This window comes from Tenrec ecaudatus, chromosome 1 (genome assembly GCF_050624435.1).
Source record: "Tenrec ecaudatus isolate mTenEca1 chromosome 1, mTenEca1.hap1, whole genome shotgun sequence".
NCBI lineage: Eukaryota > Metazoa > Chordata > Mammalia > Afrosoricida > Tenrecidae > Tenrec > Tenrec ecaudatus.
In genome coordinates this window covers 306,713,333-306,731,863 of record NC_134530.1, presented here as the reverse complement: position 1 = coordinate 306,731,863, position 18,531 = coordinate 306,713,333, and the positions used below count along the sequence as shown (strand labels likewise).

General features: G+C 40.5%; 1 protein-coding gene, 1 non-coding gene and 1 pseudogene across 2 annotated transcripts; 1 reads left to right on the top strand and 2 right to left on the bottom strand.

Moving 5' to 3' along the window:
• Window positions 1-702: 702 nt before the first annotated feature.
• Window positions 703-1,629, bottom strand: LOC142437526 (olfactory receptor 2W1). The gene has a single exon (XM_075540645.1). It carries the CDS (start codon window positions 1,627-1,629, stop codon window positions 703-705), a length of 927 nt encoding a protein of 308 aa, XP_075396760.1.
• A 5,251-nt stretch (window positions 1,630-6,880) lies between these two features.
• LOC142437525 (calnexin-like) lies at window positions 6,881-9,309 on the bottom strand (annotated as a pseudogene).
• Window positions 9,310-13,908: 4,599 nt separating this feature from the next.
• Window positions 13,909-13,970, top strand: LOC142438322 (U7 small nuclear RNA). The gene has a single exon (XR_012782720.1). It is a non-coding gene; the product is annotated as a U7 small nuclear RNA (small nuclear RNA).
• The last annotated feature ends 4,561 nt before the right edge of the window (window positions 13,971-18,531 follow it).

Genomic DNA, 18,531 nt, shown 5'->3' with positions numbered 1-18,531 from the left:
AGGCTGTGTTGTCACATTTAATGCACTTTCATTTGTGCCTTCTCTCTGTTAGCTCATATTAAATAAATAACCCAGTTAAATATTAAAGAATATTGGTGGAGGATATTCCAACCAAGTTCCACTGAATGTAGAGAATATGACTTAAGGTGGTGTTTATGGTAAACAGTGTTTTTTGGATTGCATTGTCCTGCAATAAATGTTCATAAATATTTGAATGCTTGTGCTAAAATTTCATACACAAAATCAATATTTTCTTATTGTTATTTAATCTCCACATTATATGATACATGAAGCCATTCACGAAAGCATGTGTCATTGCAGATCTTAGCAAGAAGAGTGAAAATACAAGACAGATTTGTTATAAGAAACAGTTTCCACAGGGCTTGAAAATAAATTTAATTTATTCAACCTATGTTAACTTACCCCTTTGTATTATATTTCAAGCAAAAATTAAACTTCTAACTTGTTTTGCCTGAAGACCGTCCAATCAGGAGTGGTATGAAAGACCTACGCAAACAGGGTATCACTTCATTTGTAACCACAAAAGATTTAAACACAAGAATTCCTCTAACAATTGCTCTCTGTAATCTAGGGATTATATGTCTCAGTAAAACTGAAAGCTGATGAGAAAATGTGTTTCATTGTCTTATTTGTGTTAAAATTATCCTATCATTTCCACCTCCTCTTCCCTTTGGTAGATTCTTAGTCAACTCTCATGAGCTTCTTCAGTGCGTTCTTCATGTCCTTGTTCCTCAAGGTGTAGATGAGCGGGTTGAGACTGGGAGTGATGATGGTGTAAAACAGGGTGAGGAATTTACCCTGGTCTTTGGAAGAACTGTTACCTGGCCTCAGGTACATGTAGATAATAGTTCCATAGAAGATGGACACCACAGTGAGATGAGACCCACAGGTGTTCATGGCTTTTCGTTGGCCGGCTTTGGACTTCATTCTCAGCACAGCTCGAGCAATATAACCATAGGATATAAGTATAAGGAGGAGGGGTGTAAGGACAATGACAATGCCTAAAGCAAACACCGACATTTCAACTGCCGTGGTGTCTACACAAGCTATCTTGACCATAGCTGGCAACTCACACAAGAAATGATCTAGAATGTTCTTTCCACATCGTGGCAAATTCAGAGTGAGTGTGCACAATACTACAGAATTGGCCAAACTGATACCCCAAACAATGATAATCATCCTGAGACATAGGCTTGGGCTCATGATCACCAAGTAATGCAAGGGTCTACAAATAGCTGTAAAGCGATCATAGGACATAACCGCCAGCAGAAGGCACTCAATGGAGCCCAACCACATGTAAACATAGAGTTGAATGACACACCCCACGTAGCTGATGTTCTTGTCCGGTCCCCACAAGTTAACCAGCATCTGAGGCACGATGCTGGTGGTGAAACAGAGATCGAGGAATGATAAATTCCTGAGGAAAAAATACATTGGTGTGTGCAGATGGGCATCCAGGAGACATGCAAGAATGATGGCTGTGTTCCCCACCAGGGTAATTAAGTAGAAGACGGTGACCACTCCCGACAGGACCGTCTCCAAACTGGGATGATCAGAGAAGCCAAGCAGAATAAATCCAGGTAGAAAAGTGTAGTTTTGGGGGTCCATGGCCCTTCAATGCTTAAACCCTAATTTGAGAGGAAAAGGAAAAAGAGAAGAAAAAAAAGGAATAAGGAATGGAGATGAGCGGAACAAGATAATTGGGTCAAAATAGACTTACTCCCCACTCACTGCCATCGAGTTATTCTGACTCACAGAGACCTTACAGGACAGAGAACTGCCCCTGTGCTTTCTGAGGCTCTCATCTTTACAAGTGTAAACAGCTTCTTATCCCACAAGGCTGGTGGTTTCAAACTTTTGGCAGCCCAAATTATAAAGCCACAAGAGTTCTTTCATTACAGACTAGATAACTTAATAGAGAAACAGAAGAAAGAAAACAGAAAACGTTTGCATCAATAATTGAAAAATAAGTGGACAGAAAATATTCCAGTCACCTAACCTGGTAATTTCTGCAGATTCTCTTATGAAGATGAGCTATAATTACAGTTTCTATCTAGGTGACCTTAAGTAAGGAGTTCACTTACAAGTAAATTTCAGAGTTTGGAATACATGGGGTTCTAAAATGATGTGACTCACTGATTCTCTATAAAACTAGTAACATGGTATAATGAACATATTGTCTTACTTGGTCACAGAATTCATTTTTAAATCAATCTACTGCCTAATATCTGAATGAAATAAGAAAGTTCCCCTTTTTCTGTATGTTAGTTAACAGCACCTTTGATATCCCGGCTTGTGAAATAAGAAGTCTGGACTTTCTTCTCCGCACCTTCATCTCCTTCATCCTGAGTTATAAAACTTGCTACCAATATCATAAATGTGTATGTGAAAAATATGTTAGCTATATTCTCACCTTTTCAAGTTTTATACCATGTAAACCTCTGTTAACTCTTCTCTGGACTCAGAATAATTTTCTATCCTTATATTGAGTCTCATCCCTTTATCTTATTAGAAGACTTAACAAGATCATGTCATCTGCATGTTTAAAAATCATCAATGGTTTCTCATTGTACTTAAGAAATATTAAATTCTTTAATATGGTCAAACTAGCCCTGCATAATTTGGTTCCTACCTGGACTCATTCTGTCTGATTGATAAATCATTTTACTCCTATTTGGCTCTTGATCTGTTTTTTTAACAGAACAACTCATGCCCTCTCCTTCTACCAAAGAAGACCAACCCTGAGACTAAATATTTACAGAATTCAAACTGAGTCTGCAGCCTCCTTTTGAAATGTTTCTTAATGAGAGAGCAGCCCCTAAGCCCACAATCTCCTTTACTTTATACCATGTGCATGGAACTCCTCAGAGGAGTGCCAACAGAGTGTCATTAGACAGCCTATGTTCACATCTCATCTCGGCCTATGATTAGCTGTGTGATTCCAGGCTAATTACACACCACTTCTCCTCTCAGTATTCTCATCGCTAAAAACAGGACCAAAGATAAGTTGAAAGCAATGCTTATGATATAATGCACCTCAGAAGCCCTTAGAAGAAATTATAATCTGGCACCGTGTAGATTCATATTTAACCTTCCCCCTGTGTTATAGTATGAGCTTAAGAATGAAAGATGATGGCTAGTTCCCCTTGCCCCTAAAGATGCTTCCTCAGATGTACATAACTTTTGACTAAATAAATGCCTAAGTGTGCTATGAAAAATGATTACAAAATTGCCGATGTTAGTATTTTCCTTACATTTAAATTTTACATTGCCTGCTTGTGAAGTTAACTGAGCAGGAAGGTGATGGAGTACTGGGGGGTGTGGGGGGGGGGAACTGGTTTTATCTATGTAGTAAAAATAATTTATTTAATTGGGTAAAACATAACTTTAACCATCTCTACTTGAAGAACTAGTAAGTTCAACCTTTGATCGGCATGGTAGACATGCTGTTCCTCCAGACATACGTGAGCACATCAGAACTGCTTTTAACTTCTAACAATCGAACAGTGATCAGTAGCCCACCTTCACAGTAATCCATTGTTCAACAGAGAAAGACAAAGTCTTACTACCGGGAGCAAAAATAACATCCAGAAGGTTTCCTTAAAGAAAATGGCTTTAATTTTGCTTTGAAAAGGGATAGTTCAATACGATGCGTGTGTCTGTGTACGTGTAAAAGATGAGTTTTGTTTGTTATGCCATTTCAAATGCATTTCCTCAATACTTTGGGGTGTGCATTTCAAACTTGGGCAGTCATCCAACAGTGTGCACATTCACAAAGCTAAATGAATATACTGGGTCAAGATAGTCATTTCATGATAGACTTGAGTGATTTCTTCAGAACTTGTTTTCCAAGAATAATGATTTTTCCCCTGGTTTCACCCATTGAAGCAAGATGGACTGGAAGGGGAAAAGGCACTTCTTCAAAATGTGTCAGCAGCAATCAGACCACTACAAGTCCACAGTGTCTGAGCAGGGGGAGAAGTAAATAGTCTTTATGGACAGACATGTTAAGTAGAATTGGGTTGTGTAATTGCACCTAACTTCTGAATAAAACATGAAATCTATGTTAAATTTCATTGACTTTTATTTAAATTAAAACTTTAGTTCATATAAAAAAATTTATTCCGTTGGCATTTCCTGAATACAAAAATATAGCCAGAAAGGAAGACTTTTCTGCAGAGATGGATAATATATATTTAATCTTGGACTTCAAACAGGAAACCAGGCGATTCAGCGCAGAAAGTACAAGCTTTCTTTCTTCCACCTCCAACAAGTTGTTTCCCCATTTCAGACAAACTACTTTCTAAGAGATATGAAAGACTTACATGATTGTGCTGCACAGAGAGGCCCCGTGGTGTCTGCTTCTCAACCCGGATGGAAACAGATCCTGGTTCAGCATTGACTCACCAGCATGTAGGTCTCAAGTGCTCCCTGTGTTGTCACAGCCAATCCCTGACTTGTGTTAAGGGAACAGATGCCCGGCAGGACTCCTCCTTCTTGGACATGTGACTTCAGATAATGTTGAAGCCTGTCACAAAGTCTCATAATTTTTAAAGGATTTGCAAATAGGTGTTGATCCTGGAGAAATAGTACACAAAGCAATCTGTTCATTAGAACTTGACCTACCAGCCTTTCTGTTACCCAACTTGTTACTATTTGTATCCCAGGGACTCCCATTCAGAAGAAAATGGAATACAATTGCCCCAAATTGCCTGGAAATTCAGATTCTCAGAAAAGTATCTAAACCAACAGGGTTGCATCCAACTAGCCAACTAGCTTCACAAAAGTGTTATAGATAAACCCAGTTAAGGAAGCTGTTGGGAAATTTAACCATATCCTTGTTGTTGTTGTTGTTGTTGTTGTTGCTTTTTAATTGAACAAGATCACTTTATTGTGTAACTTAAGAAACAACTGTTATGTAACTGCAAACAATTGTTATGTAACTTCTAATCTGTGAAAGTTTACCAGCTACAAAAATCAGGTATAGAGCGTATCCATGCTGTATATCATTCCTCCCTTGATACTTTTGGCCTTCCTGGGAGTACAGTCAATTCTGAATTGGCTTGCATCTGGATTTGACTTGTAAAATCTTTTACAAAAAGTAAATGAAATGGGGGATGGACGGAGAGAATTAAGATTGTATTCTATCCTGTACTTTGACCCTGGAAAGTGTGGGTCTGCTTATAAAGGAAAAAGAAACATACACACTATCACAATAAAGCTTAACCCTGTACAGAATTTGTAATTGTTTTCAGCAACACACAGCAGGCTATGCTATGAAGAAAATGCATAGCAGAGGAGAAAGCTGGGAGTTTGAGGAACTAGGTAAAGAAACAGTGGCAACCCAGGGAAAGAGGTGATTACAACATTTGCATCTATTCCAGAGTTCACATGCCATGCTCGTGTTCCTTGAAGAGCCTCCTGTTGGAGAAAGCCAAGGGCAGACCAGACTGCCCTGTGTGTAAAGGAGGAAGCCGCAGGACCACCTTAAGCCCCCTCCTCGACCAGCTGCGAGCTGCTCTGGAGCTTGGCAGTCCCAAGGACAACAGAACACAAAGACTTTTGCTAACCAACATCAAATGAAAAAAAATTGTTTATAATCTCTTTTAATACAACCTAGAACCTTTATAGAAATATGGGCTTCCATCTAATCCTTCGAATTTCCTTAAAGGAACTGAGTAATGGAAGCAAACAAAATAAGATTATAAGCACAAAAGATTTCATTTTAAACATGGTCCATAGCTTTTAAGAGACAGAGATGCTTGAATGTCTCTTAAAAAATCTGTTGGCATCAAAGAATAAAAATCAAATCATTGAGAATGAGGGGGAGTGCTGAGTAGGGACCCAAAGCCCATCTATTGGCAACTAGACATCCCCCTACAGAAGAGTCATAGGAAGGAGATGAGCCAGTCAGGGTACAGTGTAGCAACGATGAAACACATCTTTCCTCTAGTTCTTTAATGTTTCTTCCCTGCCCCCCTCCCACTATCATGGTTCCAATTCTACCTTGCAAATCTGGCTAGACTAGAGAATGTACACTGGTACAGCTAGAAACTGGAAACACAGTGAATCCAGGTCGGATGAACCCCTCAGGACCAGTGATCAGAGTGGCGATACAGGGAGGGTGGAGGGAAGATTGGGTAGAAAGGGGGAACCGATTACAAGGATCTACATATAACCTCCTCCCTGGGGAATGGACAACAGAACAGTGGGTGAACGGAGACATCGGACAGTGTAAGACATGACAAAATAATAATAATATATAAATTATCAAGGGTTCATGAGGGAGGAGAAAAAATGAGGAGCTCAAGTAGAAAGCAAATATTTTAAGAATGATGATGGCAACAAATGTACAGCTTTGCTAGACACAATGGATGTATGGATGGATGGGTTGTGATAAGAGTTGTACGAGCCACCAATAAACTGATTTTTTAATAATCTGTTATAAAAACTGAAATTCATCATCCTAGCATTTCTAAATGTGGATGTTATTTGTATTTGGACAGATTAACACATTAAAATAAGTCGAGATTTTAAAGATTGGCAAAATTCTACCACTCATTTAAATAAAAAAGAAAAATCGTTTAGAAACAAAAATTATAAGTGACTTACTTCAAGTCACACTTCACAACCATTAGGCTAAATGCTCATTTTCTATAGATACAAAGTCCCTCATCCCACAACTACAATTTACCACTAGATATTCAAAGTTGCATAGGCTTGTGTTCAACTGGAACCTGTTGATGGTGACGTCTTGAGGTTTTCTGAGTTTCACCCAAGGTGTACGGGGTCCTCTACAAGGACCGAACTTTCAGGGGATGGGAAGGAGGAGAAAATCACAGATGTTCTTAAGTTGATTTCACTCTCTTTGAGGCTTTCTGCTTTTTGGTGATCTGTTCAATATTTCATGCCCTGCTTTAGGTTTTCTATCTTTCTCCTCTTGACTGGCAGTGCCACCGTTTTCTTCAGCATCATTTTTTTGTTTTTTGAGTTTTTCATCACCTTCCTTCTCCTCGTCTCCGTTGTCTCTTTCTCTGCCTTCTTCTTTCTTCCTCCTTTATGTCTGGTTGAGGTGCATCAGTCTTCTTGTATTCCACAGCACCACAGTTTCTTTCCAGAGCAGCAGGAAAGGATAACAAGAAACACCAGTAGGGAGAAGGTTAGAATGGAGACCACCCAAAGCCATGGGCACTGCTCAGCTGCCTCGATCACCTGTCCCATGACTTGTGGCTCACCAGCCCCATGAGCAGCTTTCTGAGGCCCCATTCATCATTGGCCTAATCATCAACCGCTCTTCAATCACCAGAAATGATAAAGTTGTCCCCCAAAAATGGCAGAGGTCATGGACCACAGCTCCAAACCAAAAGTACTAAAAGGAGTCATTTTGAAAGGTCCCAGATCTTCAAAGAAATCAGGATTTGGTATTTCCATGGGTTTCCAGATTCTCTGGTAGTTAGAGTTGTTGATCATGGGAGGCTTACTTTTATCCTTGGATTTGGTGTTGATGATCATAGGTCTTGAGCAGGAACCACACCCAGGGGCTGACTCACATTTAGTATTGGCAATCTGAGGAGCCTCCCATGCTTCATCCATACCTTCATCCCAATCCTTGGGATTCTCTGCATCTGGATCAGGTACATACTCTGGCTCATTATCTCACCAGCCTTCAGGTTGTGTGGCTTCCTCACCTAGAATCTTGGCAGGAACAGCTTCATCCCAGTCATCTGGCTTGACAGCATCTGGGTCTGGTACTTGTGGTCTTTCATCCCAGTCCTCAGGCTTCTGGGTCCTCAATTTCCCATGAAGGATTTATGAGAGGAGTCATTATCAGTCAGCAGACTTCCACTGTTTACAACAATCTGGTCAAATAATATCTCAAAAGCATTGTCTGGATACAAGATTAATGTAAATAGATGCATTGTTGTTTTAATCATTTTAATGGGGCTCATACAACTCTTATCACAATCTATCTATCCATCCATGGTGTCAAGCACATTTGTACATGTCTGGCCATCATCATTCTCAAAACACTTCCTTTCTACTTGAGCCCTAGGTATCAGATCCTCATTTCCTCCCTCCCTCCCCACTCTCCCCTCTCTTCTGAACCCTTGATAAATTATAAATTATTGTTATTTTGTCACGTCTTACACTGTCCGACGTCTCCCTTCACCCACTTTTCTGTTGTCCTTCCCCCAATGAGGAGGTTAAATTTAGATCCTTGTACTCGGTCCCCCCTCTCTACCCCACATGGTTTTGTTTTGCTTTTTATATCAGTAAAGTAGATCTTCAGATTTGCGTTTGGCCTCTTGTCATGTTTTTCTTCATATTCACCCATCTTTGGTTTTTGTGTCATGAGAGGAAGTGCAATTCATAGTCCTCTCCACATCTATCCAGCCGAAACATAATCATATAGAGAGTCTATTAGGCTCTCTGCAAAGACAAACTGAGGCCAGGCCAGAGAGAAGTAAAAGGAGAAGTGTATTCTGCACTCCCAGGCGAGATGTACATGTTCCGAGAGTGGGGCCAGAGAAGTCGCGCCTATCTGTGGTAAAGGGCACTTGTTTAAGCTGGTCAGGAAGGGAAAGGAGAAGGGAGGGGGAGGGGCTGCAGCTGTCTCCTTCCGTGAAAGTCCGAGACGGATGGTGTCTTGATCGTTCCTCCTAATTCCGAGAAAATGGCTCCTTGACGCGGAGCCCTTTGGGGCCATCTCTCTTGGTCTGATAAGAGCAGGTCAAGCTGTTGCTTAATGTCCCCAAGTTGGGCCTAACCCAACAGTGTCCGGTCATGCAACTGATTCACCTTAAGTTCGGGGGTTTTCTAAAGCAGTTTCACATTTTATTCCATTTTGGAAATTAATCTCATACTGAACTCTGAGAGGCTTGGTGTCAAACAGGAAGGGCTTGCTAAGGTTAGTAGAAGTGGCCTGATACTTGATCCAAGACATCAGTACAAGTCCTTTATCTCCTGGAAGCTTTATCTCCTTCATCTCATCTACCTCCCACTTACCATCCTATTTGACAATGTCATGGTCAGTGTAACCTTTCTCAGCTTTGGATAAAATCCACCCTGATAGACTTCCTATGTTGAAGGAATCAGCAAAATGCACTTCCCTGTTGGAACTGGAGCTTGGCAGGCAACCCTTGGAGATGGAGGAACACAGGTATCTGCTTTCAATTCTGAGTCTTCCACCCCGTCAGTGACATCACCCAGGTCATCCTCAATATCAATCACATCGTGTACTTGAATGGCAGCAGTGCCAAGTACCAGGAACATGCACAACAGCCACTTGCCTTCCCTGGTTTTGAGCATACAGGAGACCGAGTTCCTCCTCCCACTGGCACACCAGGCCCTGTGCAGTGGTGGAGACAGAGGTGGAGGTCCCTGACCATCACATGCAGCAGAGCCAAGAGGCCTGGGCCACAACTGCTGCTGCTTCTCAAACTAGCACCACTGCACAAAGCCCAGCCCTACCCATATCCCGGTATTTCACAAGGACAAATTTAATACATGCAACACTTATTTAATATGAGAGAAAATTAAAGGACAGAGAAATGAAATATTTTCTGAAATTCGTTTAACAAGGTGGTGAATTGAATTTCAAAAAACAAAATTTTCTTTCAAATAATGAAAACACACTCAAATACACCCTCGATGCAAGAGTACTTTGTTCTATTAAACTGGCATTCCATGATGCTCACCTTCCTGACACGAACACTAAAGACAAATAGGTACATAAGCAAATGTAGTGAAGAAAGCTGATGGTGCCAGCTATAAAAAGATATAGCATCTGGACTGTTAAAGGCTTGAAGGTAAACAGGCAGCCATCTAGCTCAGAAGCAGCAAACCCACATAGAAAAATTACACCACCCTGTATGATCATGAGGTGCTGAAGGGTCAGGTAACAGACATCAAAGAAAAAAAAAACCATACCATTGTGAATAAGAGGGAGTGCAGAGTAGGCCGCAAGACCTATCTGTAGGCAACTGGACATGCCCTTACAGAAGGGTCACAGGGAGGAGATGTGCCTGTCAGAGTGCAGTGTAGCAGCAATGAAACATACAACTTTCCTCTAATTCTTAAATGTTTCCTCCTTCCCTCCCCCCACCCCTGCTTCATTATCATGATGCAAATTCTACCTTACAAACCTGGCTAGACCAGAGGATGTACACTGGTACAGATAGGAACTGGAAACATAGGGATTTCAGGACAAATGACCCCTTCAGGAACAGTGCTGAGAGTGGCAATACCAGGAGGATGGAAGGAGGGTAGGGTAGAAAGGGGGAACTGATTACAAGGATCTACATGGACTACCAGTTGCTGCAAGGAAGAAAGATGAAGCTCTCTCCTCCCATAAAGATGTACAGCCTGGGAAACCCTGTACCGGGGCATTGAGTCCAAATTTACTCTATGGCAGTGCATTTTTGTTTGGGGGTATTTCAACCATATAATATCATACCAGTAAAAGGCACATTCAGATTATCAAAATAAACGAAAATAATAATAATTTATCATTTATCAAGGGGTCGTGAGGATTTAGGAGCAGGGGGAAATATAGAGGAGTTGATACTGAGGATTAAAGAAAAAGTAAATGTTTAGAAAATAATATTGACAAAATAGGTAAAAATATGTTTGATATAATTGATGTATGGATTGTTAACGAGCTGTAAGAACCCTCAATAAAATGTTTTTATAAATATACATGTGTTTTTAAAAATTAAACAATGAAATATCATCTCACCCCAGCATTAGTACCAAAGTCTAAATAAGCTGCAAACAACAAATGCTGGTGAGTGTGTGGACAGACTTGAACACTTATACTTCAGGAGGAACCATCAGATCGTGAAGCCATTGTGGAAAATAGAATGACAATATCTCAAACACTTGGAAATAGGAATATCATGTGACCCAGCAACCCATTTATTTCACATGTATCCTAGAGAAATAAGAGCCATAACCTGTTTGGGACTAAAGGGTTGATTTTCTACCAAGCAGTCATCACAGTAAGCCAACCAAGTCCACATGGAGGACATTGGCTACCTCTACCGTTCCTTCCTCTTTGTTTCTGCCTTTTGTATTGCAATCACCAATAACTATCAGTACATTTGGATTGCACGTTTGATAAATTTCCAACAAAGTCTTTGGTAGAATTTTTCAATTTCTTCATCACTATCTTGTGTGGTTGGTGCATAAATCTGCATAATAGTTGCATTGATTGGATCTCCGTGAAGTCAGAAAGATATAACCCTATCATAGATAGCATTGTACCTCAAGAGTGCTTTTGAAATGTCCTTTTTGATGTTGAATGCCATGCCATTCCTCTGGATTGTGTCTTACTGGCATAGTAAATCATATGAGTTTCTGATTCAAAATGGCCAATGCAAGTCCGTTTCAGCTCACTAATGTCTAGGACGTTGAACTTTGTGCATTCTATTTCATATATGAGGACTTGCAATTTTCCTATTTTCATACTTTTCACATTCCAAGTTTGCAGCTGTTTCTTCTTACCTTGAGTTGTGCTCCATCAGTGAAGATCCTGAAGACTCCACTCTCACATGTTAATCCATTCACATCACCAGGTTCAAATCCGCTTTGAAAAAGCAGCTCAATGTCAGTCACAGTTCAGGTGCTGAGGGGCCACCCTCATGCACAATCTCCGGCAATATTCTGCTTCCATTCATTAGACCCTCAATATCTGACCATGTTTCAAACCTGTGAATAAGGTTTTCAACAGCTCTTTCCTCCAAGTGGGGAGCCACTTCCTTCTTCATTGTCTGTCTCTTAGTCTGGACGTTCCACTGAAACCTGCCCACTTTAGGTGAGTCCATTGGCATTTGCAATACCAGTGGCATAGCTTCTACCAGCACAACACACACACGCCAGCCACCACAGTAACTTTATGGAATAGAACACTTTCTCTTTCTTCCTAGGAGGGCATGGTGGTCTCAAACGGCTGTGCTTAGCAGCTCAATGCATAACTACTGCACCACCAGGGCTCCTGGTTATAACAAAATCTACCACAAAAGTTTGACCTTAAGGAACCGAAATTTATTTTCTAACAGAATTTATTTTGCCTGAATCCAGGGGATGGTCCTAGGAATATCTAGGCTTAGAGACAGTCAAATAATTTCGCAACTGGTTCACTGCCCTCATGACCGTTTTAAGGATAGAAAAAGATACACCAAAAGGTAGTTTATTGTTTCATATGTTAATGCTTATATACGGACAATAAAAGAGGCACACAATTATGTACATTATGTTATAAGATTTTTAAAATATTGATTTAAACCCAAGTGGAAGGTGAATTATGAGAATGATGAGTGCAAGGAATGTATAAGGGTGCTTTGCTCAATTGATGTATGTGCAGATTGTGATAAGAGCCTTATGAGCCCCAATAAAAAGATTTTTTTTAAATATTGATTTAAAATATTAAATAATACCTGGCAAAAATCAATGCAACTGTTAAGATATCTCCATATGGCTTCTTGATTGGCATCCTCACTTGCAATAATATTTGTTTTTATCCAAACACCATCAGCTGTGTGATTTATCCTTAACCATCTTTTGCTATCGGTGTAGGATTCCATTACTTTAGAGGTAGGCTAATTAGACACTATTCATTGTGTGTGATATATTAGAAACAGAAGACTTCTGTTCCCTGAACACATGATGTTCATCTTGGAAAAACACTTTCTGCTTCTGCTGAACCCATAGCAAATGTTCTAAGAATATTTTTTGCTCTCTGAGCACTTTCAGGAATTCCATAAGTCACTAAAAATGTCTTGTGACAATTTGGACATAACCCGAAGTTGAAACAAATGATTGCATGCTACCCTCTGGTTGTTGGACAATTTTTCCTTTTATGTTTGTTTACTGAAACCACAAATGTAAAGGAGTGAAATGTAATCTCAATCAAAAACATCATGAATTTTAAAAAATCATGAATTATATGAAATGAAGACTTCAAGCATAGCTCTGTCTAAGTTTTTACATATATAGACAGAATTACATTATCATAGGTGCTTACAATACACGGTTGTGCACTTTAATCTTTAAAAAGTGTAAGGAGTGTAAATCAGTGATTTCTATGTTGGGCGGCAGCCCAGATAAACACCTTAGAGAGAACCCTTATTACAGGTGCCAATTTAAGAACAAGTTTGCTGAACCCAAAAAAATTAGGCAATGGTTCTGCCAAACCGGTGTAAACAGGCTGAATCTAGCCACTAATCCACAGATGTATCGGCCATGTGAATCTAGCTCCATATGACCTTTCACCCTTATGTTTCTGGACCTAGTCTGCTTTTATTAGAACTCAGAATGAATAGATTTAGAATCCAGGGCCCTCTGGGATAACCTTTTCTTTTTTTTCCATCATTTTATTGGGGGCTCGTACAATTCTTATCACCATACATACATACATACATACATACATACATACATACATACATACATACATTGTGTCAAGCGCATATGTACATTTGTTGCCATCATCATTCTCAAAACATTTGCCTTCCACTTGAGCCCTTAATATCAGCTGCTCACTTCTCCCCTCTCTCCCCTCTCCCCACCCATGAACCCTTCACAATTCATAAATTGTTACTATTTTGTCATATGTTACACTGTCCGACATCTCTCTTCTCTGCTGTCCATCCCCCAGGGAGGAGGCTATACGTAGATTCTGTAATCAGTTCCCCCTTTTATCACACATTCCCTCCTCCCTCCAGGCATTGCCAGTCTCACCACTGGTCCTGGAAGAGTCATCTGTCCTGGATTCCCTGTGTTTCCAGTTGCTATCTATACCAATGTACTTCCTCTGGTCTAGCCACATTTTTAAAGTAGAATTGGGATCATGATAGTGGGGGGAAGGCAGTATTTAAGAACTAGAGGAAAGAGTGTTACAGCTCTTTTAAAATTTGTCTAGCAGGTTTTCTGTTTTTTTCCAGGAAACCACCAAAGAAAAATAATTTTTTTTTATGGAACTAGAGGCAAGTTATGTTTCTTTGCTGCTACCCTGCACCTGACAGGCTCATCTCCTCCCCTCAACACTTCAGTAAGGGGATGTCCCATTGGCTGCCTATGGGCTTTGAGTCTCCACTCTGCACTCACACATTTACAATGATATGATTTTTTTGTTTCTTGATGCTTGATACCAGGTCCCTTCTACACCTCGTGGTAACATAGACTGGTGTGTTTCTTCCATGTGGGCTTTGTTGCTTCTGAACTAGATGGCCACTTGTTTATGTTCGAGCCTCCACAACCCCAGACGCTATATCTTTTGATAGCCAGGCACAATTAGCTTTCTTCACCACATTTGCTTATGCACATATTTGTCTTCAGTGATCATATCAGGAAGGTAGACACCCACTAATATGATTTTTAGTTCTTTAGTGTCTGATAACTGGTCCCTTCTACATCTCATGGTCAGACAGGCTGGTGGGCTTCTTTCATGTGGGCTTTTATTGTCAGCTAGATGGCTGCTTGTTTATCTTCAAGCCTTTAAGATGCCAGACGCTACATCTTTTGATAGCCAGGTACCAACAGCTTTCTTCACCACATTTGCTTATGCACACATTTTTCTTCAGCAATCGTGTCAGGAAGGTGTGCATCCTGGGATGCCAATTTAATAGAACAAAGTGTTCTTGAATTGAGTAAGTGCTTGAGTGGAGGCCCAATGTCTATCTGCTGCCTTAACACTAAGCCTATAAATATATACACATAGATCTGTTTCCCCACACTCTTATATAAATATATTTGCATATGTACATTCCAGTCTTTAGACCTCTATAAATACCCTTTGCCACCTAGTTCTTTCCTCTATTTCCTTTGACTTTCCTCTTGTCCCACTATCATGCTCAGCCTTCACTTGGGTTTCAGTAATTTCTCTCTGTTACCTTGCCCCTGCTGAATCCCTACCAGGCCTCTCACACCCTCCTTGCCACTGATTTTGGATCACTTGTTGCTCCCCTGTCCCTGGATTGGTCAGCAGCACCTCCTTACCCCCTCCTCCCCTCTCCCATTGGTCCCATTGCTTTCTCCTTCAGACTATTCACCCAGTCTATCTTATCTGGATATATCTGTAGAGATAATAATATGCACCAAAAATCCAGCCATAGCAAGATAAGCAATGGGTGAGAACAGCGATGAAACCAAAAAAGGAAACCAATTACTCATAGAAGAATAAATTAATTAAAATTTAAAATTTAGAAAGAAAGAAAAACTTGTAAATAGATCAAGGTCTCTTTTTTTATCTCTAGGTGTGTCCTTCATTCAGGTCCCATGGGGCAGCATGCTTTGGTCCCAGAGTCTGTCCTTTGTAATCCCTCAGGGGCTCCCTGCTCTGCTCCCACGGTTGCTCTGCCGCACACTTTTAGTGGTTTGCCTCGGTGTCACAGGGTCAGTTTGGTCCAGTCCCAATGCTAACTCTCCAGTGTTGTCCCCCTTAGGGCCCTGGACCATCAAGGGACAGTGTGTCTCATAGTGGGATCAGCCATATTGTGCACAATTTCCATTGACTGTTCAGAGTGGGGATATCGTCCTCCAGGCTTGATGGGCCAGAATGCGCTCCACTCTCTCTTCCTCCCCCTTCTTTGCTCCCATTTGCTCTGATCAGACATGCCCCTTTCCCCTAGCTGCAGCTCCAGTGCTGTCCTCTCAAGTAATTTCTACTTCAGTGAGGGGCAGTTGTCCACGTAGCTGTTATGGGGTCTGAACCCTCAGGCCCTTCCCCTGGCTCCCACTCCTTGCCAGTGCACTTCATTTGTCTGGCACTGGCTTTATATCTGGTCCCTCTTTCCCTGTGGAGACACAAACAATACCCTCCCTTTGGGTGGGTCAGCGCCCTATTCTCCCATTACACATCTATTTTTTTTTCTTTCCCCTTTCCTCCTCCACCCCCTTTTTAGTTAGCTACCATATGTATCCTGGGTTTGGTCTGGCCCCTGCCATACTACCTGGACCTCATCCCTGGTGCATTTGTACACAGTGGCTTTTTCCCTGTGCCCCTTTTGCACTTACCTTTCTGTTCGCTCTTTTATATATATAGCTTCATAGATAGAGTTTGGGAGTTTTCCATCTTTTTCTATGTTCTGCAAGAGTTTGTATAGGATTGGTGTCAATTCTTCCCTAAATGCTTGGTAGAATTCTCCTGTGAAGCCATCTGGCCTGGGGATATTTTGTTGTTAATCCCTTGATTATGTTGTCTATTTCTTCCATTGCTATGGGTTTGTTGAGGTTGTTGACATCCATCTGGGATAATCTAGGGAGGGATTGTGTTTTCAAATATTTGTCTATGTCTTCCACATTGTTGAATTCATTAAAATATAGACCTTCATAGTACTGTGCAATTATCCGTTTGATTTCATTGGGATCCCTTGTAATGTCGCCTACTTCATCCTCATCCTTGCAAATGTCATTTGTTCCTTCCTTTCTTTGGTTAGGTTTGCCAGGGGTCTATCAATTTTCTTAATTCTCTCAAAGAACCAACTTTTAGTGGCATTAATTTTTTTCCATAGTTTTCTTGTACTGCTCTCCTGTATCTCGGCTCTGATTTTTATTATATCTATCCTCTTGCTCTTAGTGGGGTTGTTCTGTTGACTCTGCTCTAATTGATGTAAGTTTTGTATCAGTATATCATCCACGAGTCTCTCTTCTTTTTTAATGTTTGCGTGTATTGCTATCAGCTTTCCTCTGATACATGTCTTTTCTGTATCCCACAGGTTTTGGTACGTCGTATTTTCATTCTCATTGGTTTCTAGAAACTTCCTGATTTCATCTCTGATCTGGGTCAATACCCACTCCTTTTACAATAGGAAATTTTTCATCCTCCAATTGTTTGCCCTTGTTTTCTTCACTGTCCTTCTTTTAATTTCCAGCTTCATGGTGCAATGATCAGAGAGAGATGTCTGTATAGCCTTTAAATGCTTGAATTTACTCAAGTTCAACTGTGTCCCAGCATGTGGTCTATCTTCGAATATGTGCCATGTGGACTTGAAAAGAATGTGAATTTTTTACATGTGGGTGGAAAGCTCTGAAAATATCAAGCCAAGTCATCCAATTGTGCTATTTAGATCTATAGCCTCCTTGTTGGGTTTCTTTCCCAATGATCTGTCTTTTTCAGAGAGTGGTGTATTAAAGTCACCAACTATAATTGTTGGGCCTGTGATCTCTTTTTCATCTTTTGGAGTGCTTCATTTATGATTTTCGCAGGTCTCTCATTAGGTGCACATATGACTATTAGGCTCACTCATTCTTGGTCTATTGTTCCCTTGAGCATTATATAGGGCCCCTCTTTGTCTCTTGGTATGGCCTTTATCTTGAGGTCAATTTGGTCAGATATTAAGATCGCTACCTCTGCTTATTTTGCATTACCATTTCCTTGGTATATTTTTCTCCAGCCTTTAAGTCTCAACCTGTTTTTATCTGTAAGCTTCAGATGAGTCTTCTGGGGGCAGCAGATCGATGAGTTATGTTTCCTGAACCAATCTATTAGCCTCTGTCTTTTAATGCCTGAGTTCAGGCCATTGATATTCAGTGTTATTTTATCCATCTGTGGACTCTTTGATGTCATCTTGTACTTTTTGTGTTTGATATTTTCCTATCTACCTATCTTATCTGCTTATTTTGTGTGTAGTTTATGTTTGCCTTCTTTCCACTATTGAGCTGATGCTATCCTGGGGGCTGTTTCCTCTTTGTCGGCCTATGGGTGGAGTTGTTCTTTGTGATGGTCTCTTATTTGCCCTCGGTGAGTGTTGATCTTCTCCCCATACGGGATTGACAAGGATCTTTTGTAGGGCTGGGTTTATTTTTATGTATTCCTTTAGGTTGTCCCTGTATGGGAAGACTCTTGTTTTTCCATCTATCTTAATAGATAATTTGACTGGGTAAAGTATTCTTGGGTTTGCGTTGTTGTCCTTCAATTGTTGGAATGTGTTACTCCATTCCCTCCTCTTCTTCATCGTTTCCGATGATAGTCCTGAACATACTTTTATTGGGGTACCTTTATACCTGACTGATTGCTTTTCCCTAGCTGCTTTAATGATCTTCTCCTTTTCTTCATAGTTGAATAACTTGACAATTATATGTCTTGGTGACTTCTTGGGATCAGTCTGGTTTGTGTTCTTTCAGTCTCTTGAATAGTTGCCTGATTTTCATTTATTAACTTGGGGAAGTTTTCCTCTAAGAATTCCCTTGCTATTTACGCTGTTGATTTCTTTGTTGTGTCTTGTTCCAGTAGTCCAATTATTCTAATATTGTTCCTTTTCATAGCGTCAGATATGTCTCTCAGGTTTCTTCAGTTTCTTTGATGGTCTTATTTCACTGCTTTTCCCATTTGCTGAAGTCTGCTTGGTTATCCTCTAGGTCACTGGTGCGATTCTCTGCTTCCTCAAACCTATTGGCAAGGTCTGTCAATTTGTCACTGGATTTTGTTATTTCATGCCTTAACTCTTGTTTTTCACTTAGGTGCGTTGCCTTTATCTCCTCTATCATTTTATCTTTTTTTATTGCTTCCCTCAT